We start from the raw sequence: 27,926 nt of genomic DNA, 5'->3' as shown, positions 1-27,926 counted from the left end.
AGTCTCTGTTCTAAGCTCCCTCCCAGCTCTGACATTCTCTGTTCTAAGCTCCCTCCCAGCTCTGACATTCTCTGTTCTAAGCTCCCTCCCAGCTCTGACACTCTCTGTTCTAAGCTCCCTCCTAGCTTTGACAGTCTCTGTTCTAAGCTCCCTCCCAGTTCTGACAGTCTCTGTTCTAAGCTCCCTCCTAGCTCTGACAGTCTCTGTTCTAAGGACTCTCCCAGCTCTGACATTCTCTGTTCTAAGCTCCCTCCTAGCTTTGACATTCTCTGTTCTAAGCCCCCTCCCAGCTCCGACACTCTCTATTCTAAGCTCCCTCCCAGCTCTGACACTCTCTGTTCTAAGGGTCCTCCCAGCCCTGAATTCTCTGTTCTAAGCTCTCTCCCAACTCTGACATCCTCTGTTCTTAAGGTTCTCCCAGCTCTGACATTCTCTGTTCTAAGCTCCCTCCCAGCTCTGATATTCTCTGTTCTAAGTTCCCTCCCAGCTCTGACATTCTCTGTTCTAAGCTCCCTCCCAGCTCTGACAGTCTCTGTTCTACGCTCCCTCCCAGTCCTGATATTCTCTGTTCTAAGGACTCTCCCAGCTCTGACATTCTCTGTTCTAAGCTCCCTCCCAGCTCTGACACTCTCTGTTCTAAGCTCCCTCCTAGCTTTGACAGTCTCTGTTCTAAGCTCCCTCCCAGCTCTGACAGTCTCTGTTCTAAGCTCCCTCCCAGCTCTGACATTCTCTGTTCTAAGCTCCCTCCCAGCTCTGACATTCTTTGTTCTAAGCTCCCTCCCAGCTCTGATATTCTCTGTTCTAAGCTCCCTCCTAGCTCTGACATTCTCTGTTCTAAGGGCCCTCCCAGCTCTGACATTCTCTGTTCTAAGCTCCCTCCCAGCTCTGACAGTCTCTGTTCTACGCTCCCTCCCAGTCCTGATATTCTCTGTTCTAAGGTCTCTCCCAGCTCTGGCATTCTCTGTTCTAAGCTCCCTCCTAGCTCTGACATTCTCTGTTCTAAGCTCCCTCCCAGCTCTGACAGTCTCTGTTCTAAGCTCCCTCCTAGCTCTGACAGTCTCTGTTCTAAGCTCCCTCCCAGCTCTGACAGTCTCTGTTCTAAGCTCCCTCCTAGCTCTGACAGTCTCTGTTCTACGCTCCCTCCCAGTCCTGATATTCTCTGTTCTAAGATCCCTCCCAGCTCTGACATTCTCTGTTCTAAGGTCTCTCCCAGCTCTGACATTCTCTCTTCTAAGCTCCCTCCCAGCTCTGACATTCTCTGTTCTAAGCTCCCTCCCAGCTCTGACATTCTCTGTTCTAAGCTCCCTCCCAGCTCTGACATTCTCTGTTCTAAGCTCCCTCCCAGCTCTGATATTCTCTGTTCTAAGTTCCCTCCCAGCTCTGACATTCTCTGTTCTAAGCTCCCTCCCAGCTCTGACAGTCTCTGTTCTACGCTCCCTCCCAGTCCTGATATTCTCTGTTCTAAGGACTCTCCCAGCTCTGACATTCTCTGTTCTAAGCTCCCTCCCAGCTCTGACACTCTCTGTTCTAAGCTCCCTCCTAGCTTTGACAGTCTCTGTTCTAAGCTCCCTCCCAGCTCTGACAGTCTCTGTTCTACGCTCCCTCCCAGTCCTGATATTCTCTGTTCTAAGCTCCCTCCCAGCTCTGACATTCTCTGTTCTAAGCTCCCTCCCAGCTCTGACATTCTTTGTTCTAAGCTCCCTCCCAGCTCTGATATTCTCTGTTCTAAGCTCCCTCCTAGCTCTGACATTCTCTGTTCTAAGGGCCCTCCCAGCTCTGACATTCTCTGTTCTAAGCTCCCTCCCAGCTCTGACAGTCTCTGTTCTACGCTCCCTCCCAGTCCTGATATTCTCTGTTCTAAGGTCTCTCCCAGCTCTGGCATTCTCTGTTCTAAGCTCCCTCCTAGCTCTGACATTCTCTGTTCTAAGCTCCCTCCCAGCTCTGACAGTCTCTGTTCTAAGCTCCCTCCCAGCTCTGACATTCTCTGTTCTAAGCTCCCTCCTAGCTCTGACAGTCTCTGTTCTAAGCTCCCTCCCAGCTCTGACAGTCTCTGTTCTAAGCTCCCTCCTAGCTCTGACAGTCTCTGTTCTACGCTCCCTCCCAGTCCTGATATTCTCTGTTCTAAGATCCCTCCCAGCTCTGACATTCTCTGTTCTAAGGTCTCTCCCAGCTCTGACATTCTCTCTTCTAAGCTCCCTCCCAGCTCTGACATTCTCTGTTCTAAGCTCCCTCCCAGCTCTGACATTCTCTGTTCTAAGCTCCCTCCCAGCTCTGACATTCTCTGTTCTAAGCTCCCTCCCAGCTCTGACATTCTCTGTTCTAAGCCCCCTCCCAGCTCTGACATTCTCTGTTCTAAGCCCCCTCCCAGCTCTGACACTCTCTGTTCTAAGCTCCCTCCCAGCTCTGACAGTCTCTGTTCTACGCTCCCTCCCAGTCCTGATATTCTCTGTTCTAAGCTCCCTCCCAGCTCTGACATTCTCTGTTCTAAGCTCCCTCCCAGCTCTGACATTCTCTGTTCTAAGCTCCCTCCCAGCTCTGACACTCTCTGTTCTAAGCTCCCTCCAAACCCTGGCATTCTGCGTTCTAAGGGCCTCTCTACCTCAGGCATTCCTTTCAGCCCTGACACTGTATTTTCTGTTCTAGGGACCTTTGGAACACTCTTTCCCGCCTAGCTCTGTGGCCCTTCTTTTTGGAGCTAATAGCACTGGACCAGGCTCCGAGGTTCCTTGCTAGACGTGACTGTCAGAGAGGAGGGAGGCCGTGTGAGGACACCTTGACCCCAGGTCCTGGGTCCTGCTCCCACCCAAGGCCCTACCTCTCCCTGTTCTGCCCTCCTTTGCAGGTGCTGGCTACAGATATGTCCAAGCATATGAATTTGTTGGCCGACCTGAAGACCATGGTGGAGACGAAGAAGGTGACGAGCCTGGGTGTCCTGTTGCTGGACAACTACTCGGACCGGATCCAGGTGGGCAGTCCTCCCCGCAGCCTCGTCCACTCCTCGCCCCTCCCCTTGGGTATTTGAAGGGCTGCCATGTTGGAAGCGGGATTCGATGTGTTCCACTTGGCCCCAGAGGGCAGAAGGAGGAGGAACAGGGGAGGAGTTCAGGCAGGAGGTCAGAAGAGCCTTAATAGTTAGAGCCCCAGCGTGGGGGAATGGAAGGCCTCATGAGGTAAGGAGCCCCCAGACACTCACAAGCTCCAGACAGCATCAGTCAATCCACCCATATTGACTGGGGCAGCACCAAGCCTGGAGTTGGGAAGACGCGGGTTCAAACCTGGCCTCAGACGCTTTCTAGCTGTGTGACCCTGGGCAAGTCACTTAACCTCGATTGCCTGGCCCTTGCCCTTCGATCTTAGAGCCAGGCACCAAGCCAAGAAGCCAGCCCCGTCCCCAAAGGCTCGCCGGGGAGACAGGCTATGGGGGAGGGGAGGGAGGCTTGCCGTAGAAGGGGGCTCCAGCCGAGACCCGGAGGAAGCCGGGAAGGCCTGAGAGGAGGGAGGGCCGTCCCGGCGAGGGCAGCAGGAGAAATGGCCAGAGCTTGAGTGAGGAACAGTCGGGACGGGGCGTCCCCAGAGGGCAGAGCGCAGGCGTCGGGGCAGGAGTCGGTGCAAGAAGCCTGGGAAGGTGCGGAGAGGTCAGGCTAGGAAGGCTCTGGGGGAGCCGAGGTGCCAGGCCGCCACGCTCTGTTGCAGCAGCCAGCCAGGCTCGGGGCGGCGTGGGATCGAAGCCCAGAGAAAGTTAGCAACTGGCAGTCTCTCTGGACCTGGATGAGGGCTATCTGACGAAACCATCTTAGTTCCTTTTTCTTTTTACTATAAACCCTCACCTTCCGTCTTAAAATCAGGCCTGTGTACTGGCTCCAAGGCAGAAGAGTGGCCAGGGCTAGGCACTGGGGGTCCAGTGACTTGCCCAGGGTCACCCAGCGGGGAAGGGTCTGAGGCCAGATTGGAACCCAGGACCTCTAGGCCTGGCTCTCCATCCACTGAGCTACCCAGCTGCCCCAAACTATCTTCTTTCTAAGCACATTAAAGGCAAAGTCTTTAGGCATTAGTCATCTTACAACAGAGTCTTTTGGTGGGCAAAGTCCAAAAATCCCAAGAGAAATATCCAGAGGGGGTCTGGCTCTCTGTCCGGCGGAAGCCTTCTCCGCAGCCAAAGCTCCTCCCAGGCTCGTAGTCAGAGGGAGGCTTTCTCGAGCCTCCTCCTTCAGCCGGGTCCGGAGAGACTGCCAGTTGTGTCATGTTTCTCTGGGATTCTATCCCACCCACTCCGGGGAAAATCCTCAGCCCACACCCGGCGGTCCCTCCTCTGTCCTAAGCCGTATTTCCTATTGTAATAGTATATATATACACATGCACATACACATGTGTGTTGCACGTGTGTGTATACATATATGTTATGACCATGTGTGTGTTCTACATGTACATATAGAGGCGCTAGGGGACCACGAGGGATATACACATGCACACTTGTGTGTGTTGCACATGTGTGTATATGTATGCATATATACATATATGTTATAACCATGTGTGTTCTACATGTACATATAGAGGCGCTAGGGGACCACGAGGGATATACACATGCACACTTGTGTGTGTTGCGCATGTGTGTATGTGTATGCATATATACATATATGTTGTAACCATGTGTGTATGTTATGCATGCACACATAGAGGCGCTAGGGGACCACAGGGGATATTACACTTGTGTGTGTTACACACGTGTGTATATGTGTGCATATACACATATATGTTATAACATATATTATACACGCATAGAGGCACTAGGGGACCACAAGGGATATACACATACACACTTACATGTGTTGTGTGTATGTATATAAGAATGTTACAATGAACAAGCGGAAAAATAAAGGAGAAGAACGGGGCCAAACAGAGCCCTGGGAAGGTGCCTGTATGGAGATTCAGCAGAAGAGACTGAGAAGGCATCTTCGCAGGCTGAGAAGCAGGAGAGAGCAGAGTCCTAGAGACCCAGAGACAAGAGTGTTAGAGACCTTCTTGACACACGGTCAGAAAGCTGAGGGCCAAAAAACGGCCATTGGATTTGGTAACTATGGAGAAAGCAGCCTCTGATGAATGGTGAGGTCAGAAGCCAAATCCAAGCTCAGAGACTGAAGAAAAGAGGCAGCCGGGCAGCCGGGTGGCTCAGTGGAGAAGGAGCCAGGCCTGGAGATGGGAGGTCCTGGGTTCAAATGTGGCCTCAGACACTTCCCAGCTGGGTGACCCTGAGCAAGTCCCTTCACCCCATGGCCTTGCCCTGACCACTCTTCTGTCTTGGCCCCAATACCCAGTGTGGATTCTATAATGGAAGGTGGTGAGGGTTTTAAAAAAGAAGAGAGGAAAGAGAAGTGGAGGTGCCTAATGTAGATGGGCTTCTCCAGGAGTTTAACTATAAAAGGAAAGAGAGGTGTGGGATAATCATCAGGGATGGGAGAATCCGGTGAGGGACTTCTGAGGATGGGGAAGGACGGGCCTGTTTGTAAGAGTAGGGAAGCAGCCGGCAGACCGAGAGAGATGGAAGGTTCGTGAGAAGGTGGGGGTGACAGCGGGGGCCGTCTGCTCTAGAAGAGGAGACAGAAGGGCCTCATTTCTAGAAGGGTTGTCCTTGGGAAGGAGAAGGGCCACTTCATGTGAGAGAGGGAGGAATGAAGAGATAATGGCAGTAGATACTGGGGTCACGTGAGATGAGAGGAGGAGGGGAGAAGGGGGAGCTCTTGTCAAATGACCTCAACTTTTTCAGTGAATTATGAGGCCAGTTTCTCAGCTGAGAAAGTTGGGGCAGGGGCAGTCATGACGTCAGTGGTTGTTCAGTTGTTTAAGTACAGCTGACTCTTCGTGACCCCATTTGGGGTTTTCTTGGCAAAGATACAGGAGTGGTTTGCCATTTCCTTCTCTAACTCATTTGACCGTGAGGAAATGAAGGCAGAGAGGGTTAAGTGACTTGCCCAGGGTCACTTAACCCAGCTAGTGCGTGTCTGAGACTGGATTTGAATTCAGATCTTCCCGAATCCAGACCCAGAGCTCTATCCATTGCATCACCTAGCTGCTATGGACAATGGGAGGGAGACAATTAAGGAAGAGTAAAAGAATTGCCTTATGTGAGGAAGCACCAAGAAGGAAGATGGAGTGTCTTATGTGGGGATCATGTAAAAGGCCAGTTTGGCTGGATCAAAGAATGTGTGTTAGGGAGCAATGACTGATGAGGATAGAAAGATAGCAAAGGGGCAAGTTATGTAGAGCTTGAAAAGCCACACAGATGAGTTCTCTTTAATCCTGCAGGCAACTGGGAGCCACTGAAGTTGATAGAGTAGGGGAAGGACACGGTCAGATAAGGATGTCAGGAAAATCATTTTAGCATCCGAGTTGTGCAAGAGGGGCCTCCACGTCGGGGATGAAGGATCGCCGGCCACTTTGGGGGAGGCGGAGAGGGGATTCCTGTTTGCCCGGGGCTTGGATCAGACCACCTAAGTGAGCCAGGGCACTGAGCAGCACCCGAGGGATGCAATTCTGCAAGAATCCTTAGGAGAGCCAGTTCATGGCACCTTTAAACTCTCCCAAGTACTCTTTCATCCCTGGCCTTGCTGCTTCCTCAGGTGAGCCCAAGGGAAGGGGCTGGGTGAGGAAGGTGCACAACATGCGTGTCGGGTCCCCCTCGGGCTGCCGTCTGCCCAGACAAGTTAAGTGACTGCCCCAAGGTCCCAAGGAAGATCAGGTCAGAAAAAGTGTTAGAGTCCCCAGAGCTCCCGAAGCTCAGGGCTCTGTCCCTCTCCTGGGCCGTGGAGGCCCCCGCGAGCAGCCCCCAGGCCCAGGGGCGGTCTGACCTCGGCCGGGCCCCCCTTGCCGCCTCAGGTCCTGCAGAACATGGTGCACTGCGCCGACCTTAGCAACCCCACCAAGCCGCTGGAGCTGTACCGCCAGTGGACGGACCGGATCATGGTGGAGTTCTTCCAGCAAGGAGACCGGGAGCGCGAGAAAGGCATCGAGATCAGCCCCATGTGCGACAAGCACACCGCTTCCGTGGAGAAGTCCCAGGTGAGAGGCCAGAGAGCCGGCCCGGCACGGGGGGGATGGGACGGCCTGGCTGCGCAGGGGCCGCGCTGGGCAGGGAGGGCGATCCGAGGCGCCAACTGCTCCCCTCGACAGGTGGGTTTCATCGACTACATCGCACACCCGCTGTGGGAGACCTGGGCCGACCTGGTGCACCCGGACGCCCAGGAGATCCTCGATACGCTGGAGGACAATCGCGAGTGGTACCAGAGCATGATTCCCCGGAGCCCGGACGGAGGCCACGAGGCCGGGCCGGCCAAAGGCGGCGGGGCTGCTGACAAGTTCCAGTTTGAGCTGACCCTGGAGGAGGAGGAAGGAGAGTCGGACTCGGAGGCCGAAGAGCCTGGGAGCCGGGCAGAGGAGGGAGAGGAGGAGAACAGTGGCAGCGACTCCAAGACCCTGGCCACCGATGACTCAGAATCCGCAGAGGTGGAGCCGCTGTCTCCAGAAGAGGAGGCGAGTCCTGTGGAGGAGCATCGGCCCCAGGCGTCTGTGGCCCTGGATAACGAGAGGACGCTGTCCCAGGCCGAGGCCAAGAGCCTGCAGGAGGGGGACGGGGCTGTCGATCAGGAGGGCAACCTCACGTTCTACCCCCTGGGGACGTAACGGGCACGCCGGCCCTCTCCCCTCCGGTCCTGGAACCACTTCCCAGACTCTGTGACTTGGGGCAGGGGAGGGGAGACAACATGAAAAAATCCCCCCAACTCTCCCCCCTCCTCCTATTCCCTCCCCAAAGCCCTGATCTAAACAACTAAAAACCCAAGGACACGTCCCTTTAAAAGCAGAACTGGGGCCCAGAGAGAGCTGGGATGCTTGGTCTAGACCTGGCTGGGCTCCTGGCGGGAAGGGAAGAACGGAAGGAATAAAGGAGACAGGTGCTTGGAGTTCTTCAGGGGAACTGCGACTGGGTGGGAGGGAAAAGCCTAGAGCAGGAAGAGAAATTGAGGCAAGAAGAAAAATGCTTGGTGAACAGAGCTATCCAGCATTAGAATGAATTGACTTAGAAGGAAGTAAGCCTCCGGGCCTACGGGAGGTATCCAAGCAGGGGGATTTCTGCTCCGGAGAAACGAGATCGTTTCTAAAATTCCGCGGCATTTGAGCGGCCTGCTTCTTTGGCAGGGGTGTGGGCCGTGGGTTCACTGCGCTCTCTTTGAGCCTCTTTTCCTCAGTCGTAGAAGTGTGGTTAAATTGGGTGATCCCAGAGGCCCCTTCCAGTTCTAGACCAAGGTGGCTTAGAACCCGATCATCCGAAGTTTGGCCTGTGCCTGGCACTCCGGCCCCCCTGCCAGCTGCTCGGGATAGCTGAGCGTAGCTAGTGCCTTTCACTGTGTCCCCACGGATGGCTCCTGGGAGGAGAAAGAGTGGCTCCCCCCAAGAGCTGTCTTCAGAACTGGGGCTGTTCCTGAGCTCTCCCCCAACCCCTAACAGACTGGAAGCTCTGGAAGGTGAGGAAAAGGGCTGCTTGAGAAAGCAGCAGCAGCAAGGGATGCTGGGGGCAGATAGGAAGTCTGGGAAATGGAGTTTGGCTTACTGTGGAGAAGCACCAAGGCTGGTCTCCAGTGGAGCTGGCTGCTGTGGTGTCTACTGAACCCTCCAGCACTGGGCGGGTGCCAAGGAGGTTGTAGAGGGGTATTGGACGGGGGAACTGGAGCCCCCCTGAATCCCTGGGGGTCAGAGATACTCCGGTTCGGGGCCGGGCTGGGGGAATCGGGGGCTCTAGTTGCCAGTAGTCATTTTCCCCAGAGGTACAGAGCCCTATTCCAGCCGGGAGCGGGGACGAGGCAGCAGGCACAAACGGAACTCCACTCCTCCCCCAGCCCCCTCCTGGGGTGGTAGCACCTTGGACACTGCCATTTAATTTATTTTCACACTGGCTCACGTGTTTTTAAGGTTTTTTTGTAGCTCACTTTTTTTTAAGTAAAGACTTGGTCACACACGCACATACACAGCTCCAGGCCTGCTTGTCCAGGGAGGACCCGGGCTGTAGAGAGCCGAGTGCTCAGGCTGGCCTTTTTGCCCAGGGTCCAGAGGAATGGCTGCTCTGGCTCAAAGGGGGGAGAGGTGTGCTTTTTGGTGTAGTGGGCAACTCGGGAGTCCTGGGTTCAAAGCCTAGCTTTGCCCCTACCTCACTGTGTACCCTGGGCAAGCCGTTTCCTCTCAGGTGGTCTCGGTTTCCCCAACGATAAAATGGGAGAAGGCAGGATGAACTCGATTTTCAAGTTTTCTTTTGCCTCTGGCATGTCCTAAAGGCCCCTCCCAGGTCTGACATTCTGTGTTCTCTGGTCCTCCCAGCTCTGTGTTCCATGTTCTAAGGTCTCGCTCAGCTTCAGCCTTGTGATCTGCGTTCTAAGATCCCTCCCAGTGTTGTGATGGGTTCCGAGGTCCCTTCTAGCATTGTGTTCTGTGTATTCTGTGTTCTCAGCATTGTGTCCTGAATTCTAAAGTCCTTTATTTGTTGTGTAATCCTGAGAATGACACCTAAGCCCCGGCTCCTGTCTCGTTCTCCTCTTTCTCCCACCCTCATGTTTCTTCTGTTGTAATTTCCCAAGCCTGGGCCAACCCATTGCTGAGACTCCTCGGGGCTGCAGAGGCCACAGTCATAGGAGGGGAGGTAGGCCTAGCCTGGGGTTGTGGGGAGAGGCTTTGGCCCACCCTACTCCTCTCTACCCTCCCCAGGCCCATGGCTCCCCCAGCCTTATCTGGGGAAGCTGGGGGATGGCTTGGATCTTAGGAGAGCTTGAAAGCCCGAGTTGGTGGTTGGGAAAGATGGTGTGGCCTGGATTTCTGCAAGGCTCTCTGGTTAAGGGCTTGGGGAGGCCACCCTTTGGTGTCTGCTCTGGCCTCCCCCTTGGCTCTCCGTGATGTGACCAGTAAGGTGGGGCCCACCATTACACCTGGCTCAGCAGGGGGACCTGAGGGGAGATTCCCCTCCCCAACCCCTCAGCCCCCACCAGCCTCTCCACCCATCTTGGCTCCTTTCCCACCTCTTGTGTGTAAGGTAGACTTCAGATAAAAACAAAATCTTGGACAGCCTGACTTTGTGTGTTTCTGTCTGTCCCTGTGTACCTTCGTCTGCTCTCACACCCAGCCAACCCCACATTGGCCAAGGCCAAAAACAAGCCTACTAGGGCAGTGCAACAGCTGTGTATAAAACCCCTAGTGTGTGCGAGGCCATGAGAGACCTTCTGGTTCCTCTTCAACATGGGATAGGAAAAAAAGCCCTAGAGGGCAAGGCAGAAGAAGGGGCTCAAGCGACCTCAAAGAGATCAGCAAAGTGCTGCCCTCCTAAGGCTAGTCAATATTCCAGACATTAAGTGAATCTAGTAAAATATCTAAGTGGGATAAATGTAAAGTCCTACCCTCAGGCTCAAAAAATCAATTACATAAGGTCAGAATGCTTATAAAACAATGGTCATGGGGCAGCATAGGAGAGTCAGGCCTAGAGATGGAAGGTCCTGGGTTCAACTCTAGCCTCAGATACTTTGTGTGACCCTGTGCAAGTCACTTAACTCCCATGGCCTAGCCTCTACTGATGATTCTAAGACAAAACAAGGGTTTAGAAAAGAAAATACTCATGAAAAAGATCTGGGATTCTTAGAAACTATGCTCAATAGGAGCTACCAGTTGCATGGAAGCCCCTCTTCTCCACCCCACCCCAAACCGAAGCCATCATAATTGTATTTTAGACCTTTAAAAGGGTAGTATTGTACAGTTCTCTTGGTCCAACAACAGTTAGAGTATTGAGTCTAGTTAGGTCGAGGGGGAACATGGACAAACAAATGTCCAGAGAAGGGCACTTGGATGGTAAGATTAGGCCATAGGGTCACTGAAATGAGGAGGGTCTTGCCTGCAAATGAGAAGGCCAAGGGAGGGGTGTGATGGCTCAGTCCCAATCTCTGAAGGGCCTTCATGGAGCAGAGGGCAGAATCAGCACTCTGGCATCTCCCATTTCTAGGTCTTTCTCTAGGCTGACCCCGGTACTGGAGATGCACTCCCCCTTCTCCAGATTAGAGACTCAAGTCCCCTTCAGGGCCTCTCTCTCACCCACTCACCAGAGAAATTCCTCCGTTCTTGGTCTAGTGCTTCCCTTGCCTCTTCACATCACCTGTACGTTTGTGTTTTGTTGACATGTTGTTCTCTTCACCACCATACACACACACACACCCCAAGAGAATGAAAGCAAGCTCTCTGAGGGCAAGAATTGCTTTGGGTTCTTTCTCTGTATCCCTGATGGTCAGTCATAAGCTTTTATAAAATGCCCATAGGTAAAGCACTGACCTCAAAGCCAGGAAGATCCAGGCTCAAGGCCAGCCTCTGCTGTACTGGTTATGTGACCCTCTGACCTCACCGAGATGTTCTAGGCAACTCTAAGTACACTTGGGAGTTCCCTACACCAGCAACCTCACAGGTCAAATTCCCATGCCTATCCCTGGACCTTCTATGCAAGGGCACATAGTAAGTGCTTAATAAATGTTGATTGGGAAGAGCTACCTGGCTCAGTGGATAGAGTGCCAAGGCCTAGAGTCTGAAAACCTGGGTTCAAATCTGGCCTCAGACACTTCCTAGCAATGTGACCCTGGGAAAGTCACTTAACCTCGAATTCCATTCTTTTGTCTTAGAATTCATACTAAGCCAGAAGGTAAGGAATGGTTTTTTAAAGAATAAAATGAATGCTGGTTGGATCAGAAAGGATTTCCCAGAGTGGGTGTTTAATAATGTCTGTGAATGAATGACTTCCTTCAGCACACTGTATGCCACACTCTGTGAAGGTGTGGGGGCCAGGGAAGACCCCAGAAGGAGACAAGCCCTCCCTAATATTTTTTAACCTGTTCTGAGGCTCAATTCCTTTCTCATTAGCTAACCTCTCCCAGGCACCAACCCCACAATCAGCTCATTGATGCCACCCAGTGGCCACTTTTGTCTTAAGGAATGTGAGAATTACAGTCTTCTAGAAGGTGGGGGGGAATCAAGTGACCTATCAATGGCTCAACAAACAGTAGCAGAACTGATGCCATTTTGATACACGAGACCCCCTCCCTCCAAATGAACATCCTGGGAAAGAAAAGTAATGGAGCATAATGAATGAGCCCTGCAACTTTGCCTTGCCACTAGCTCCTTGGGGAAATCACTACCCCATTCATGGCCTTGATTGGGAAATAATTGTGCCTAGGTCACCTGCCTCAGCTCTGTTGGAGAACAAACAGTAAACAGACAAGAAAGTGCTTTGGGATCATGAAGCCCTATATTTGTAACCAAAGAATAATGTTTGAAATTGACCAAATTTTAAAAAATAAAATAAAGTCCTATAGCCGTGTTGGCAAACCTATGGCACACATGCCAGAGGAAGAACTCAGAGCCCTCTCTTGGGCACACAGCTGTTGCCCCAGGTTAGAGCTCACCAGACTTTGTTACTGGAAAGCCAGAGGGACTCAGACACTCTCCACGGATGCCTGAGAACATTTCTAAAAGGTTCACCGTCACTGCCCTATAGCGTAAAGTGGGCTGGTGAAAGTACCAGGCAGGATCTAAGGGACAAGAATGATGTAGTGAAAACAGTCTGGTATTTTGCATCTTAATTGTCTGTGGATTTGCTAGGTTCAAGCCTTGATGCTTCCGTTTGCCACCCTTGCCTGGCCTTAAACAAGTTATTTTGCCCATGTGGGCCTTGATTTCCTCATCTGCAAAATAAGGGAGTTTTCTCATCCAGCCCTAAATCTTTCTTAAGATTTGAACCCATGTCTCCCTGACTCCATCCACTAAGCCACAGTGCCTGAGGGCCAGAAGCCAAAGATAAAACTTAATAAATTCCATTTAACAAATGGTTATAAAGTGCTTTTCATTTTCCTCCTCTGTAAAATGAGAGCAAATGGACTTGGTCATCTCTGAGATTCTAGCCAACTTAATATTCCAAGTTCTAATCTGCTCTGCTCTTAATACCCCTTCAGCTCTAAATTCCAGGATCCTAGACTCAGGCTGAAATGGCTTTTTGCTTAAGGGAGGAGGGAACCAAGTGTTTATGAAGTGCCCAGTATATGCCAAGCACTAATTTTGTCTTATTTCATCCTCATATTCACACTAGATACTATAATTAACCCCATTTTTTACAGTTGAGGAAACTGAGGCCGATTGAGGTTAAATGACTTGCCCAAGGTCACATAGCTTAAAAGTATCTGCAGCTGGATTTGAACTCTGGTTTTCCTGATCCCAGCACTCTATCCATTTTACCATCCCCAAACAGTCCTTCAAACAATAAATATGGATTTAGTGATGCCCAGAAGAACAAATTCTCTGCTAGGGCCGGATGAAGGGTTTTTAACTTTTTTATGTCTTCTGGTGGAAGAAGCCTGTGGGGCCTCGTCCCAAAATGACATTTTGAATTCATAAAATATGTATTCTATTATATGTTATTATAGATAGTAATGTTATATAGTAATTATCTATTATGTATCATACATAAAAGGAAACCAAATACATTGAAATAGTTTGTGAAAAAAAAAGTCTTATGTTGATAACTCCAAGGTTAAGATAATTTGTAAACATTTTTTAAACCCTTCCTTCTGTCTTGAATCAGTACTGTGCATTAGTTCCAAGGCAGAAGAGTGGTAAGGGCTAGGCAATGGAGGTTAAGTGATTTATCCAGGGTCACACAGCTAGAAAATATCTGAAGCCAGGTTTATTGATTTATTTTTTTAAACCCTTGCCTTCCATCTTAGAATCAATACTGTGTATTGGTTCTGAGGCAGAAGAGTGGTAAGGACTAATGAAGGTAAAGTGACTTATCCAGGATCATATAGCTGAGTCTAGATTTGAACCCAGGACCTCCCCATCTCTAGGCCTGGCTCTCTATCCACTGAGCCACCCAGCTGCCCCCTAAGCCATCCTTTCCTCCCCCCCACAAGCATCCCAGGAGCCTTGGGGGCATGCTGGGTATGCAGGGACAGCTCCCTCTTCTAAGGCCCTTCAGAATGTTTACAAAGCACTTTTATCCCATGAGGTAGAGGGTAGAGGATGTTATCCTCATTTTACAGACAAGGGAGTTGAAGTTTGGAGAGCCAGGAAGACTTACTTATTGAGCTCCACCCAGCTAGGAAGTGCTCGAACAGCATCCAAAGCTCCAGACCCCAAGTTTAAGGAAAGGCATCCTAGAGTCTGAGAAGAGATGGGACATGTAACAAGTGATGCAATCCCATCAACCCTTCTGTTCCCCATGGGGCAGTGGCCCTAGGAGGCTCTATTCACTCGCACTATGTCTTCCCAGCCTGGCCACTGTTCCCCTCAGTTTGCCACCTTCTCCTATTAGATGGACTATGAGCTCCTTGAGGGCAAGAACAGTTCTTGTAGCATTAGAACCTAGCTTGAGGACTGGTATGTTAAAATGCTTCATTAATGAGTTTTTCATTCATTCAAGATCAAATTTAAAAGAAGGAAAGCAAAGATTTTGTTTAAAACCTTTAGGAAAATTCGAGGGAGGAGATGTCAATCAGTTTCCCCTCTGTTGCTTCCCTCTCCAAAAGGAAAGCAAGTATCAGGGAAGACATCCTGGAAGAGGTGGCTCCTGAGCTGGGGGCCTTGAAGAAAGAGAAGGATATCAACCCTCAGAGATGAGTGTCAGGGAAGAAGAGGAGGCAGGGGGAGGCAAGACAAGATCTGGGCAGTAGGAATCTTGGATCCAGACCAACTCTGCTTCCCTCCCAGCTGTATAAGGGCCTTCTCAGGCTATTCTGTCAGAAAGCCATTTGCTTCGAGAACAAAGCTCTGTGCCCACTAGATACTTAATAAACATTTCTTCCATTGAACTGACTTGTTGACAAACATGGGTCCTTTTTTTTGGTAGTTTTTCCATTAAGGATTCCCTCCTGTGTGGCCTATGAATCCCATGACTTATGTTTTCCTAAAGAAAATAGTGCAGGTTGAGGAGGGAGGAGGGAGAAAAAGGATACTTGTGTGAACACACAGAGGTTGGGGGATAGGTGGGAGGGAATGGGACATCTGGGTGGCTCAATGGATAGGGAGCTAAGCCTGGAGATGGGAGAACCTGAGTTCAAATCTGGAATTAGATACTTCCTAGGTGTGTAACCCTGGGCAAGTAATTTAACCCCAATTGCTTAAACCTTGCTGTTCTTCTGTCTTAGAATTCATACTAAAGCATAAGGTCTGGGGAAAGAAAGAAAGAAAGAAAGAAAGAAAGAAAGAAAGAAAGAAAGAAAGAAAGAAAGAAAGAAAGAAAGAAAGAAAGAAAGAAAGAAAGAAAGAAAGAAAGAAAGAAAGAAAGAAAGAAAGAAAGAAAGAAAGAAAGAAAGAAAGAAAGAAAGAAAGAAAGAAAGAAAGAAAGAAAGAAAGAAAAAAAGAATGAAAGAAAGAAAGAAAGAAAGAAAAAAAGAAAGAAAGAAAGAAAGAAAGAAAGAAAGAAAGGAAGGAAGGAAGGAAGGAAGGAAGGAAGGAAGGAAGGAAGGAAGGAAGGAAGGAAGGAAGGAAGGAAGGAAGGAAGGAAGGGAAAGAAAGAAGAAAGAAAATAGCCCAGGGAGGGGAAGGATGTTCTGGGTGAGCACTGGTAAGAAAGCCTGGACTGAGAGGCAGATCTGGATTCTGTTCTGACCATGTCACTGACTCCTTAAGTGAGTCATTTCCCTTCTTGGGCCTCATTCTTATCATCTGTGAGAGAAATGAGTTCAGTAGTCTCTGAAGTCCCTTCCTGATCTGGAATTTCATGTCCTATATATTCTATGATCCTGCTAATGCTGACCTTCTTTATCCTAAAGGCTCTCCATCTCAAATTTCCTGCAGTCCAAGGTCCTTCCCAGCTCTGATATTGTGTCTTCTAAGGTCCCCTGAGCTCTGATGTTCACTGTTCCTTGTTCTGAGGTCCCTGCCTGCCCGTGATCCCATGAAAGATGCCCGGCCGGGCCCTATGTCCGCTGGCTTTCAGGGCCTGGTTTTCTTTCCTTCTCTTTGTCCCTTCCCCCATCCCCTGCCCCCCACAAACCCACCCAGGACACTGCTTCCTCCACTGTGTTCTCTTCTCCCCATCTGCCCCAGGGCCTTGTGTTCTGGTACTGGCCCTGCTGGGATTTCTCGGAGCTGTAGAGGCCAGAGCCCCAGAGATGTAGTAAGGAGGATGGGAGAGAGAAGGGAATTCAGCCTGAGTCAGCCCGAGCCTCCCAGGATTATAATCTCCATCTTTTTCCCTCATCTGCTGGAATGCCAACAGGTTAGTCTTGGAGGAGGTAGAGCAGGTGACTGGAAAGAAGGGAGACCTGAGCTTTGGCAGAGCTCAGGAACCAGCAGTGCGTTAAGCCTTGGTTACTGGGCTCTTTGATGCTTCTTCTTTGCCCAGCAAGACAAAGGAACCTGAAAAAAGGGACCCAGGACTAACCCTACCACCCCCTCAAGCACATCCACACATCCATTTTGGCTCCCTTCCGGCTTTGACATTCCATTTTCTGACACATAATCTGGGGCAGCTACCCCAACATCATCATCTCGGCATTTGAATAGATCACTTGAACACTTGCAAAACACTTAACATCTTATCTCTGATTTGATCTCCACAACATTCTTGAGATAAGCACTATCATCCCCATTTTATAGATGAGGAAATGGAGGTGGGCAGAGGCTGAAGCACTTGCCCAGGGTCACATAACTAGTGTCTGAGGCAGGATTTGAATTCAGGTCATCCTGACTCCAAGTCCTACAGTCTGTCCACATAATTGCTTGTAGCACCCACTAACACTGGTATGTTGGGTCCCCACAAGGCAGTTATCATGTTTCCATTCAGGAGACTAGGGATTCTGCCGAGGAATTAGGGGTGTCTTTCTAATGCTATGGCTCATGAGCTGCAACAGGTCTGCTTCTCCTTATGCCTACAGGTCGACACCAATTAATTGTATACAATTAGCCTTTAGAAAGGAGTATTTGAGGGGCAACTAGGTGGCTCAGTGGATAGAGAACAATGCCTGGAGATGGAAGGTCCTGGGTCTAAATCTGGTCCCAGACTCTTCCTAGCAATGTGACCCTGGGCAATTGCCTAGCTCTTACCACTCTTCTGTCTTGGAGCCAATATTGATTCTAAGACAGAAAGGCAATGGAGGAAGGAAGGAAGGAAGGAAGGAAGGAAGGAAGGAAGGAAGGAAGGAAGGAAGGAAGGAAGGAAGGAAGGAAGGAAGGAAGGAAGGAAGGAAGGAAGGAAGGAAGGAAGGAAGGGAGGGAGGGAGGAAGAGAGGAAGGAAGGAAGGAAGGAAGGAAGGAAGGAAGGAAGGAAGAGGAAGAAAGGAGGGAAGGAGAGAAAGAAGGAAGGAGGGAAGGAAGAAAGGAAGGAGGGCGGAAGGGAGGAAGAGGTTAGTACAAAATATCCTCCTCCTCAAAACTCTATGTCATGCGTTCTCCCTAGAATGTCCAGAGGAAAGTGGACTCAGGTTTATAGCACATATTTTTAAAAAAAGGTAAAATACAGATATAGACAAGCTTAGATGTTGCTATAGATGAAGATATAAATATGGTAAGGTATATATAGATATAGATATAGATATAGATAGAGCTCCTGAAAGTTCTTTTGCTGAGTTCTCGAGTCCTATTGATTCCTATGTCTTATGTGCCCCCTTCTTTTCTCTGACACTCACCACTCTGGGGCAGGCCCTTCTCCCCTTATGAATGGACTCTTGCAGTAGCCTGCTATTGGAGGTCTCTCCTCACTTCAGTCCACCCTCCCCATAGCTATTATAATGATCTTCCTAAAGTTCAGGCTTGACCATGTGATTCTCACCTCACCTCCCAATACCAGAGGCTCCCTATTAACTCCAGGATCAAACAGAGATCCTCTGCTTGGTTTCAAAAGCCCTCCATAATCTGTTGCCCTCTTACTTTCCCATCTTACCTCTTATTCCTCCTGATCCCCCATACTTTGGGATCCAGGTAAATTAGCCTCCTCACTTTCCCTAGCATAGGACATTCAGTCTCCTGCCTGGGCCTTTTCACTTGTAATTCCCCTTGCCCAGAATTCCATCCCTCCTCATCCCTACCTCTTTTCTTGCCTGGTTTCTTTTAAATCTCAGCTAAAGTCACACCTTCTTTCTCAGACGTCCTTAACCTTAGTGCCCTCCATCTGCCAAATATCTCCACTTTATTCCCTCTCTCTTATTTGTATATAGAGTTGTTTTCATGGTGTCTCCCCCATTAAACTGTGAGCCATAAGCCCTGGGACCAGCTCACAAATGTTTCTTACAGGTTCTGTAACTTCAGCTTTATTACTTTTTCCATTTGCCCCTCTGTTTCTTTGGACTTAGTTGTCCCAAAGATGGGTCTTCTTCACCTTCTGTGTGTCCTGGACCCCTTTGACAGTCTGGTGAAGCCTAAGAATGTTCTAACTGAAGGAGGAAGCTAGGTGCTAGAGATAGTGGGGGAGAGGGTGGATCCTAGGTTCAAATCTAACCTCTGATACTAACTTCCTGGCTGTGTGACTAAGCAAGTCAACTTAACTTCCACAGCCTAGCCCTTACCTCTCTTCTGCCTTGAAACCAACACACACAATATTAATTCCAAGACAGAAGGTAAGTGTTTAAAAAATGAAGAAAATGCTACATTTTAATCAGTGGTTAGTAAAACAAAATTGTAATATTTTTCCCCACCTAAATTCAAGTGATAAGCCCTCTATTTTTCCAAGTCTTAGAATCTATATAACCTTATTTTACCTAAAATTTTCATCAGTGCCCAGTGCTCTGCACACAGTAAGTTCAGTGCTCTGCACACAGTAGGTTCTCGAAATATTCCTTTGGATATGGCAGAATACTGGCTAAGGGGTCCTTTCCATACTGAGGATGGGCCAGCGGGGGTTCCTCACTGTCTCACTGTTCAAAGTTGCTCTGAGGGTCACAGTTCACAGTTCTCCTAATCCAGGATCCCCTTCTGGGCAAATAATTTCTTCCTCTCACCCTCGCCCCCCTCCTTCGCCCCAGTCCCCCCTGTTTCCTAGGGAAAGTTGTTCACAGAATGAGTTCTCCCGTCGTCCCTCACTTCCCCCAATGGCAGAGAGCGCCCTGGAGAATCTATTCTTAGCTCCCCCTTTTCTCCCTGAGCGGTTGCGGGGCCCTCTGAGCCTCCCTGCCCGCCCCCCACCCCCTCAATGGGAGGCTCCATCTGTCTCCCCCAACACCCATGACAGCTCTGGAGAGGGAAGGAAGTGGGGAGGCGGTGGGAGTTTTTTCTTTTTAGTGGGTGAGGTAGGCGGCTCTGGCTCCCAGTCTGACTCATGGCCAACTGTCTTTCCTGAGGTTAGGTTGGTTTGCCCGCACACGTGGGGGAAAAGCCTCCCGGGGGAAACAGCATCTTTGTCCTCCTCCCTTTGTGGGTCCAGAGGAGAGAGATAGGGGGACGGGGCCTTCGGGTGACGCTTGAAAGCCCGGGAAGGGGCAGTCAGGCCCACACGCTACCCCACGATATACAACACAGCATCCCCAAAGTCTCCGTCCCTAGTCATTCCTAGCCTTTTATTCTCTCCCCACCCCCACCCACCCAGCAAGGCGGGTCAGGGCCGGACAGAGGGAGGAGGCGACGAGCAGACTCTCCCATTGGGGAAGCATGAAGCCACGCCCCATGCTCGACGCCAGAACAGCCAGTGCAAGGGGGCGTTCCTTTAGAGAAGGGGCTGCATGCGAGTCCCCGCCCCTTACGCGCCCGTGCGTCAGCGGCTCATCTGCATGGGAGGCTCCGCCCCGCTCTTTGCAGGACGTCACTGGGTTCTGCAGGGGCCCGAGCCACCGGAGCCGCGGGACCCGCTGGAGCCGCCGCCGGAGCCGCTGCATTGGTGCAAGAGAGCCAGGCTGCTGCGGACTGCGCGCTAGAGCGAGGTGAGTGCCGGGAGAAGCGTCCCTGTGGCCGGAGCCCTGAATCCCCTCGGGGCTGACCTCCCCCACTCGGGTCCTGGGCTTTGCATCTCTCTCCGCCCCAGGTCCATGCATTCCCCCCAATAAGGTGTGTGCATCCTCTCACCCCGGGCTTGGGCCCGCATCCCACCCCTCTCTGGGTCCCGGAGTCCCTGGTCCCCGCCTTGCGCCCAGTAACCTTCATTTGACATAAGTAGGGAGGTGCCATGGGGACCATCCAGCGCCAGGGGATCCGCATCCTTTCCTGGGAGTTGGGGGAGGGGGGACTCCATCTGCTCCCCTCCCCCCCTTTGCCTCCCAGCCCCCTCCCGGTGTGATTGGGCATGGAGTGGGGCGGGGGATTAGGATTTGGAGGAGTGTCCGCCGGTGTGCGGCTGCGTGCCTGGGTGGTGCGTGTCTCTAGGTATGCGTGTGTTTCTTGTATGTGTATATGTTGTATTGGTTAGCGTGTGCGTTTGCATGCCATTTATGTGCAGGGAACATGGGTGCATCCCCGTGACTTTGGGTCTAGGTGTGCAAGTCTTTGTGTACGGGTGTATCTGCGTGTGTGGCGGCGCCTCTACACCCTCAGCTTGCCGAGTCACTCGATGGTACGGGACTCTCGACTGGCTCCCCGATCGGGGCTTGGCCTTGATGAAGGGAACGTTTGGTCCTGGGTGCCCCTAATCGGCTGTGTCTGGATGTGTGTGTGCGCGCGGGTCATTCCTCAACAGGTCCAAGGTGCACATGATTCCCCTCCCTGGAGAGAACCCTCCGGGGCTGCCGTAGAGTAGGGATCTGGACCCCGGCTAGGGGACTGTTTCAGTTCTATGGGGGTGGGAGACTGCTTCACCTGGGGCTCCTAAAGCCCTGCAGGGCCTGGGGAGGCCAAAGCTTGAATGATGGATGGAGAGGCGGAGCTGAGGCTGCGCAGAGAGCCTCCTCCCCTCTCCCTGTCTCCCTGTCTCCCTACCTCTCCCTGACACCTCCCTGCGCTGGCTGAAGGGGACGGGAGAGGATAGAGTTACTCTTCTGGGCTGATAGAAGTTGCACCAAGCGTAGGCTTGCCCTGCCTAGGCTTCTAGACCTGTCCTGCCCCCAGGGCTACCCTACAGACCCTAGAGTTGCCTTAGGCAGAACCCAGAACTGCCCACCCTGGTTCCTACACCAGGCAAAGAATTCGCCCATCTTGAGTGTTCAGAGCCCGTTCTAAATGCATGATGTAGGGGAAATAAGTCAAAGCCCCACTAGAGAGCCCTTTCAGTCTGGGGCTCCTACCCAGAAACCTCAGGGGAAGCCTTGAGGGAGGGGGGGGAACAACAGTGACCTATTGGTTTTGAGAGCCCCCTGTTCCCCAAGGTCTCTGAAGACCACCCTTTTCTTGGCACCTGATTTTAGATAATAGCTACTAGCCTTCCCATCCTACTTTCCCGTTAAAGGAAATGAACCCCTGTCTTTTAAGGGAGAACACATTGGCCTCAGAATGGAGAGCAGGACTGGAGTCCTTCCTCTGACAGTGATGATGATGATGATGATAGCTGGCATATGTGTAATCCTTTCTACCCATTTTTTACTTCTACTCTCACCACAGCTCTGAGAGGTAGTAGCAGCAGCTGCTGACATTTATCTAGCACTTTAGAGTTTACAAAGCTGTATTACACCTTATTATCTCATTTAATTCCTACAATAACCCTGTGAGGTGGATGCTTTTATTATCCCCATTTTACAGATGAAGAAATTGAGGCTCAGAGAGGTTTATTGGCTTGCCCGTGATGACACAGTTGCTGTGTCAAAGATAGGATTTGGCACAGATCTTGCTGACTCTACTTCTAGCACCCCATTCACTATCCTTTCCTTCCTCTTCAAGAACCACTTAACTAATTCTGTTGCCTATGGTGAGTCGTCCTCTTTGAGCCACAGTTTCCCCACTTGTAAAACTGGGATATCGTCAGTGGCTTTTGCAAGGAGTTGTTGGAAAAGCTCTTTCACAGCTGAGTATCTCCCCTGGGGTACCCCTTCTCTCTTTCCAGAGATCTTAGCTTCTCTCCAAAGCTCACCCAAGCCCTCCCACCCCACCCCCTGGGGCCTCTGCCTCTCCCATCTGCAGATGGCGTCAGCCACGGATTCCCGCTATGGACAAAAGGAATCCTCTGACCAGAACTTTGATTACATGTTCAAGATTCTTATCATTGGGAACAGCAGCGTAGGGAAGACGTCCTTCCTCTTCCGGTACGCTGACGACTCATTCACCCCAGCGTTTGTCAGCACTGTGGGCATAGACTTCAAGGTGAAGACCATCTATCGCAATGAGAAGAGGATCAAGCTTCAGATCTGGGTGAGTTTGGGCGGTGGGGGGGCCAAGAACTAGGCCAGAGGCTGGCCCAAGTCATCCTGAGACCAGAGCCTCAACTGAGGTGGAGCAGAGAGACTTAAGAGACAGGCAAACAAATCAGGTTCCACCAGTGTTCCGTTGGGATAGGGATCTCATCCAAGGTGGGTAGAGCTGGAAAAGGACTCCAGCTGACATGAATCCTACTTGTGGGACTGGGTCAAATCACTTAAGCTCTACTGAGCCTCATTGTTCTCATCTGTAAAATTAAAGGGCTGGACTAGATGGCCACTAAGGTGCCTTCTACATCTATAAGTCTGTTATCCCTATGACCTAGTCCAGGTGTGGGAGGGAGGGGGACAGGAAGAGAGGAAAGAAGAAAGGAAGGAAAGAATTGTGTCTACTCTGTGCCAGGCACAGAGAGTAAGTGCTTTTTTCTTTACAAATAGTATCTCTTTTGATCCTAATAACTCTGGGAGAAAGGTGCAATGAATTATTATCCCCATTTTACAATTGAGGGAACTGAGGCAAACTGGTTAAGTGACTTACTTGCTGAAGGTCACACAGATAAAAGTCTGAGGCTGGATTGGAACTCACTCCAAGCCCAGGGCCCTGTTTATTGTGCCACCAGCTGACTCCCTTTCAACAACTCTGACAAGGGACAGAGAAGGCTTACAGCCCCTGCCTTCCTCTTCATCAAGGTATTAAGACTGCCCATTCTGTTTTGTTTTTTTTAACCCTTACCTTCGGACTTGGAGTCAATACTGTACTGTGTATTGGCTCCAAGGCAGAAGAGTGGTAAGGGCTAGGCAATGGGGGTCAAGTGACTTGTCCAGGGTCACACAGCTGGGAAGTGCCTAAGGCCAGATTTGAGCCCAGGACCTCCCATCTCTAGGCTTGGCTCTCAATCCACTGAACCAACCAGCTGCCTCCAAACGTTTACTCTGCTTTTTTTTAAGTTGGCTTTTGTTGATGCTTTTTTCTATTTCTGTCTTTAACGTGCTTCCTTTTATAGTTCCATCAATGAGTCCTCCCCTTTAACAAAAAAAAAAAGTTACACAAAACCAACCAATCCAGTGACCTTAAGCAATAGTCTGTGCCCATAGTCCTGTCCTTCTTTCTTGTAAGGAGAGGGATCATTCTTCATTTCTTCTCTGGGGCCAAAATTGGTCATTATAAGCACTCAGTATTTGGATTTCCATTCTGATCATTCTTGTCTCTGCCCTTCTGGTCCTGCTTACTTCCCTCTGCTTCAGTTCATACAAGTCTTCCCATGCTTCCCTGAATTCCTCACATCTATCATCCCTTAACCTGTAACAATATCCCATCACATTCATAAACCACGGATTGTGTAGCCATTCTTCTGTCAGTGGCTTGGGTCAGCTTGGGTTATTAGTAAATTCTTTCTTACGCTGAGCTTAGATCTCGAATTCCCACCCATTGCCTCTCCCTCTGCTTGTTATGGGCAAGCAGAATAATCAGTCAGTGGATAAACATTTGCTAAATGCCTACCATGTGCTAAGTGAAGGGATATGGAAGAAGCCAGCAAGATGCCCGTCGGATATATCAGAACAGGTATTGTGCCCTGTTCTGTCAGCTAACCATCTCTAGCTCTTGCCACGAGTGCTGGTGAAGTAGAAATAGCTCTGGATTTGGAGTCAGATCCTGTTTACTAGCTGGAGGAAAATCTTTTGGGTAAAAATCCCTCTTCTGAGCCCATTTTCTCCTGGGTGCAGACAGTAGGACTTGTGCTGCTGCCCTTACCAAGTCAAATCCCAGTTTCAACACTGACCAGGGTTTTCCAACTGAGTTTTATAGATTTTTAAGCCTGAGAGATGAGGACACGGTCTTGGGATACTGGGAGTAGATGGAGGAGAGTACAAAGCAGGGTGGCAACTAAGGGGCCTGAGAGTTAGAACATCCTCAGCTTGGTTCCTTACTCTGTGCATCATTTGTGCCCTGCTGACTTCACGGGGCACCACAGTGGGGACTTCAGCCTCTTAAGGAAGGGGTGTCCCACAGGTCCTTCTGTTCAGGCAGCTCTGGGCAGCTGACCACTAGAAAAAATAGATGTCTCCCAGGAACTCAGTCTACTGGGTTAGGAGTAGGTAATGAGGCCAGTGTGGTACTATAGAGAACCCCACCAGAAGGCAGCATAGAATAGTGCTAGACTGGAAGTCAGAAAAGACCTGGGCTCAAACCCAGCCTCACTCACATACTTACCAGTCCTTTCACTTTGACCTAGGCCTGTTTCTTCAACTAAGAAATCAGGTTGAGCACTCAGTGGATTGAAAGCCAGATCTAGAGATGTAAATTCCCAGATTCAAATCTAGCCTCGGACACTTTCTAGCTGTGACCCTGGACAAGTCACTTAACCCCCCTTACCATTCTTAGCAATTCAGAGACAGAAGGGCAAGAGCCAGGTAAACAGGGCCAAGTGATTTGCTCAGTCACACAGCTAAGAAGTGGTTGAGGTCAGATTTGAACTTGGTCTGAACCGAGGCTATCAATCCACTGTGCCACCCATCTGCTCCTGTCTAAATGCTTTCTTAAGGTTTCTCCCAGTTTCAGTGATCTCTATGGACTCTAAGTCTGGAGTTAAGCCCAAATGAGGGATCCCTATTGTCAAGGCTGGAGTCCAGAGAAGAAAAATTTCATTTTGATTTGGGGTGGCCATAGAAGGCTTCAGGGAGGAAGGGCACTAAAACTGGGCCTGGAAGGAGCCCAGTTAGGTAAAGAGTGGCAGGGGAGAGCTCGGGAGAAGAGGAGAAAACTGGGGGAAATGCTCAGGAGGGCACGGATGCCTCTGCCTAGCAGCCTGGCTGGGATACGTTTTGTGAGCGGTAAGAGATAAGGGCAGAAAGGAGAGCATAGCCAGAATGCAGACTGGATGGAAGCCCTGGTGATACCAGGCTCATGGAAAAGTTACAGTAAAAGCTCTTCACACCGAAGGAGCAGGGCCCAGCCCAATGAGGACACCCCTCAGACTCTCAACCCTTCTTCAGGACACAGCTGGGCAGGAGCGATACCGGACCATCACCACAGCCTACTACCGGGGGGCCATGGGCTTCATTCTCATGTATGACATCACCAACGAGGAATCCTTCAATGCAGTGCAGGACTGGTAAGCCACAGGCCCACTTGGGCTCTTTGGGGGCTTGGCATTTCTGGATGGGGGTACGCCTTGTCAGCTCTAAGGAAGAGATTCTAATAGTGAGCCAGGTTCTGCCCTCTTCCCCAACTCTGACTCGCCTCCTTCCTGTGCCTGGCAGGTCAACCCAGATCAAGACCTACTCGTGGGACAATGCCCAGGTGCTGCTTGTGGGAAATAAGTGTGACATGGAAGATGAAAGGGTGGTCTCCTCAGAGAGGGGCCGGCAGCTAGCAGAACACCTGGGTGAGTAAGGGAGGCACCTCAGGAGACTCCTGTTCAAATCACTTGTCCAAATTTCCTAGATCTCCTTGAGCAAATTTCTTCTCTTCTGGACTTCCTTTCATAATTCCAGGAGGCTGGACTCTGTTTTCCTTGAAGTTGTGGTACAGTGGGAAGGGCACTGGTCTTAGTTTAGACTTGGGTTCAAATTCCAGTTCAGATGGCCTTTTATCAACCTGTCTGGATTTATTTCCTTGTTATGAGCAAGCTGGACTAAATCAAGGGTTCTTAACCTTGATGTCCCGGATCCCCCTAACAGTGAAGCCATGGACCCTTTTGCAAAGCATTTCTAAATGCATAACATGAAGTATTTAGGATGACAAAAGAAACCAACTATGTTGAAACAGTTATCAAAATAGTAAAAAGAGCAGACTCACAGACCTCCTTAAATCGATCTTGCTGCCTTGGGGAACTGTGGACCCCAGGTTAAGGTCCCCCGAACTAAATGACTTCAAGGTCTTTCAACTCTGGCATTCTGGGATTGCATAGCCCCTACTCTTGGGAGTACAAAGAAGGTAACAAGGAGGCTGTCAAGGTGCCCAAATCTGCCTTCCCCATCCTAGCCCAATTCCATTAGTGGGAGTGGGAATAGTGGGGGACTGGTTATCCCTAAAGGGTGCCTGATCCCACCTCATAATTTGTTTCCTCTCCTTCCGGCTAGGATTTGAGTTCTTTGAGGCCAGCGCCAAGGACAATATCAATGTGAAACAGACCTTCGAGCGACTGGTGGACATCATCTGTGAGAAAATGTCAGAGTCTCTGGACACGGCTGACCCAGCTGTGACTGGAGCCAAGCAGGGCCCCCAGCTCACAGACCAACAGGCACCCCCACACCAGGACTGTGCCTGTTAAGCCCTGGGCCCAGGCTCTGTCCTCTCTTCAGCGGTCACTAGCATTCCCCCTCCTGCTCTCCCCCCAGATGGGTCACCCTCTTTGTGTGCCCCCAACTCCCTCACTCCAGGGCTGCAGAGCCCAAAGCCCAAGGTGAGAGTGGGGCCCAGTGGGGAAGGATGGGCCTAGTACTACGTCTTTAGAGCCTCCTCCCTCCCTTAGTCTCTCCAGCTCCCCGGAGCTTCTATTCCTCTAACTTATTTATTAATTTATTAAGCTATTTATTTGAAGACTTGTTAAAGGGACCATGCCCCACTTCCTAAAGCCTGTCTCTACATCCTCAATCCTATCCTTCCCTTCTTTATGCCTCCATCCCCCATCCTCCAATAGGCCGATCTCCTTAGCCCAAAACAGAGTGGGGAGAACTGGGCCATACCCAGGCCCCACTTCCTGGATGCTCCCTCCATTCCCTCCCTCCTGCTGGGTCCCTCCTTACTTCCTGGCCTCAATTCCTTGTAGAAACCCATCCCCCTCCTCCTCCTTGTACATAGCCAAGACTGAACCCTGTACATAGGATTAGTGAGTGGTCCTAGTGTGTTCCATGCTGTGCTGACTTGTGCCGATGGGTTTCTTTTAGCCATGTGGTGTTGGTTTATCATCGATTCTTAAACTGAGCATTTCAGGGCAGAACTTAGAAGGGATGGACAGCATGGTGTCAGCTGCCTCATAAGCAAACTGCTCCTCTTACCGTCTCTGGGGATAGATGCTCTAATGGAAGCGGGTTGGGTGAGCCTGAGGCTGGGAGCCCCTGACCCTTCGAGTGACCTCTCTGGACCTGCTTAGGTTTGCACAACATGAGGGGCTCGACTCATGATCGTGAAGGCCTGGTCTGGCTCCGCTATTAGTATGTTTGGCTTAAATTACTAAGGATTCTCTGGACAGGGGTGGGGAGTGACCCCGCCCAGCCTCAACTCCCCTTCCAAGTCCTGGGATTCTTTCCTTTCTTTTTTTGGGGGGGTGGGGGTAGGTGGGAGGTGGTGGGGGTCCAAGGAGCATGTTTCCTTTGGGCTGTCTGCTCCCATGTGTTCATCTAATTGTTTCACGTGGAACATGTGAGTTAGTGACTGTTTCAGCAACCGAACTCTCCAAGTATCACTTTTACATTTGGGGGGATGGGGGGTGGGCGGGAGGGTTACATGCCCATGCAGATCCCTGAACGTGAACCTAGCAAAAGCTCCTCTGTGTGGTTTTCCTGATGACCTTATGGGGACGGCTACACTGTACTGTACAGATGTGACAAGTGTCAAACACAGGTTGTTGTCTAAATCACTGTATCACAGACGTGTCGTGAGAACAATAAAAGCCTGCTGAGCCCAGGCGGCTGGAGGTGTGAAGGCTGCTAGCCCAAAGC

General features: G+C 50.6%; 2 protein-coding genes across 6 annotated transcripts in view; both read left to right on the top strand.

Moving 5' to 3' along the window:
* The window catches only part of PDE4C (phosphodiesterase 4C), a 46,690-nt gene extending 36,589 nt beyond the window's left edge, over positions 1-10,101 (top strand). For 3 of the 5 annotated variants that reach the window (XM_056822121.1, XM_056822122.1, XM_056822123.1), the window contains 3 exons: positions 2,843-2,965; positions 6,871-7,053; positions 7,165-10,101. In XM_056822121.1, coding sequence (XP_056678099.1) covers positions 2,843-2,965; positions 6,871-7,053; positions 7,165-7,674 — 816 coding nt within the window. In that variant the 3' untranslated portion in view covers positions 7,675-10,101. Of the gene's footprint in view, positions 1-2,842; positions 2,966-6,870 lie in introns of all 5 variants that reach the window. The other 2 variants (XM_056822119.1, XM_056822120.1) reach the window with 1 other exon arrangement.
* Positions 10,102-18,845: 8,744 nt separating this feature from the next.
* RAB3A (RAB3A, member RAS oncogene family) lies at positions 18,846-27,909 on the top strand. The gene is made up of 5 exons (XM_001362749.4): positions 18,846-19,907; positions 22,030-22,257; positions 25,257-25,375; positions 25,524-25,648; positions 26,346-27,909. Exons 2-5 carry the CDS (start codon positions 22,030-22,032, stop codon positions 26,534-26,536), a joined length of 663 nt encoding a protein of 220 aa, XP_001362786.1. The 5' UTR covers positions 18,846-19,907; the 3' UTR covers positions 26,537-27,909.
* The last annotated feature ends 17 nt before the right edge of the window (positions 27,910-27,926 follow it).

Source organism: Monodelphis domestica, chromosome 3, assembly GCF_027887165.1.
Source record: "Monodelphis domestica isolate mMonDom1 chromosome 3, mMonDom1.pri, whole genome shotgun sequence".
NCBI classification, from domain to species: Eukaryota; Metazoa; Chordata; class Mammalia; order Didelphimorphia; family Didelphidae; genus Monodelphis; species Monodelphis domestica.
The sequence above is the reverse complement of the archived record's forward strand: the minus strand, read 5'-3'. Positions and strand labels throughout refer to the sequence as shown.

Excerpts from the sequence above, each read along its gene's own strand:
- RAB3A (XM_001362749.4), top strand. The coding sequence starts at position 22,030 with ATGGCGTCAGCCACGGATTCCCGCTATGGACAAAAGGAATCCTCTGAC. Across the intron at positions 22,258-25,256 it reads GGATCAAGCTTCAGATCTGG|GACACAGCTGGGCAGGAGCG; the intron begins GTGAGTTTGGGC and ends ACCCTTCTTCAG. Across the intron at positions 25,649-26,345 it reads GCAGCTAGCAGAACACCTGG|GATTTGAGTTCTTTGAGGCC; the intron begins GTGAGTAAGGGA and ends CCTTCCGGCTAG.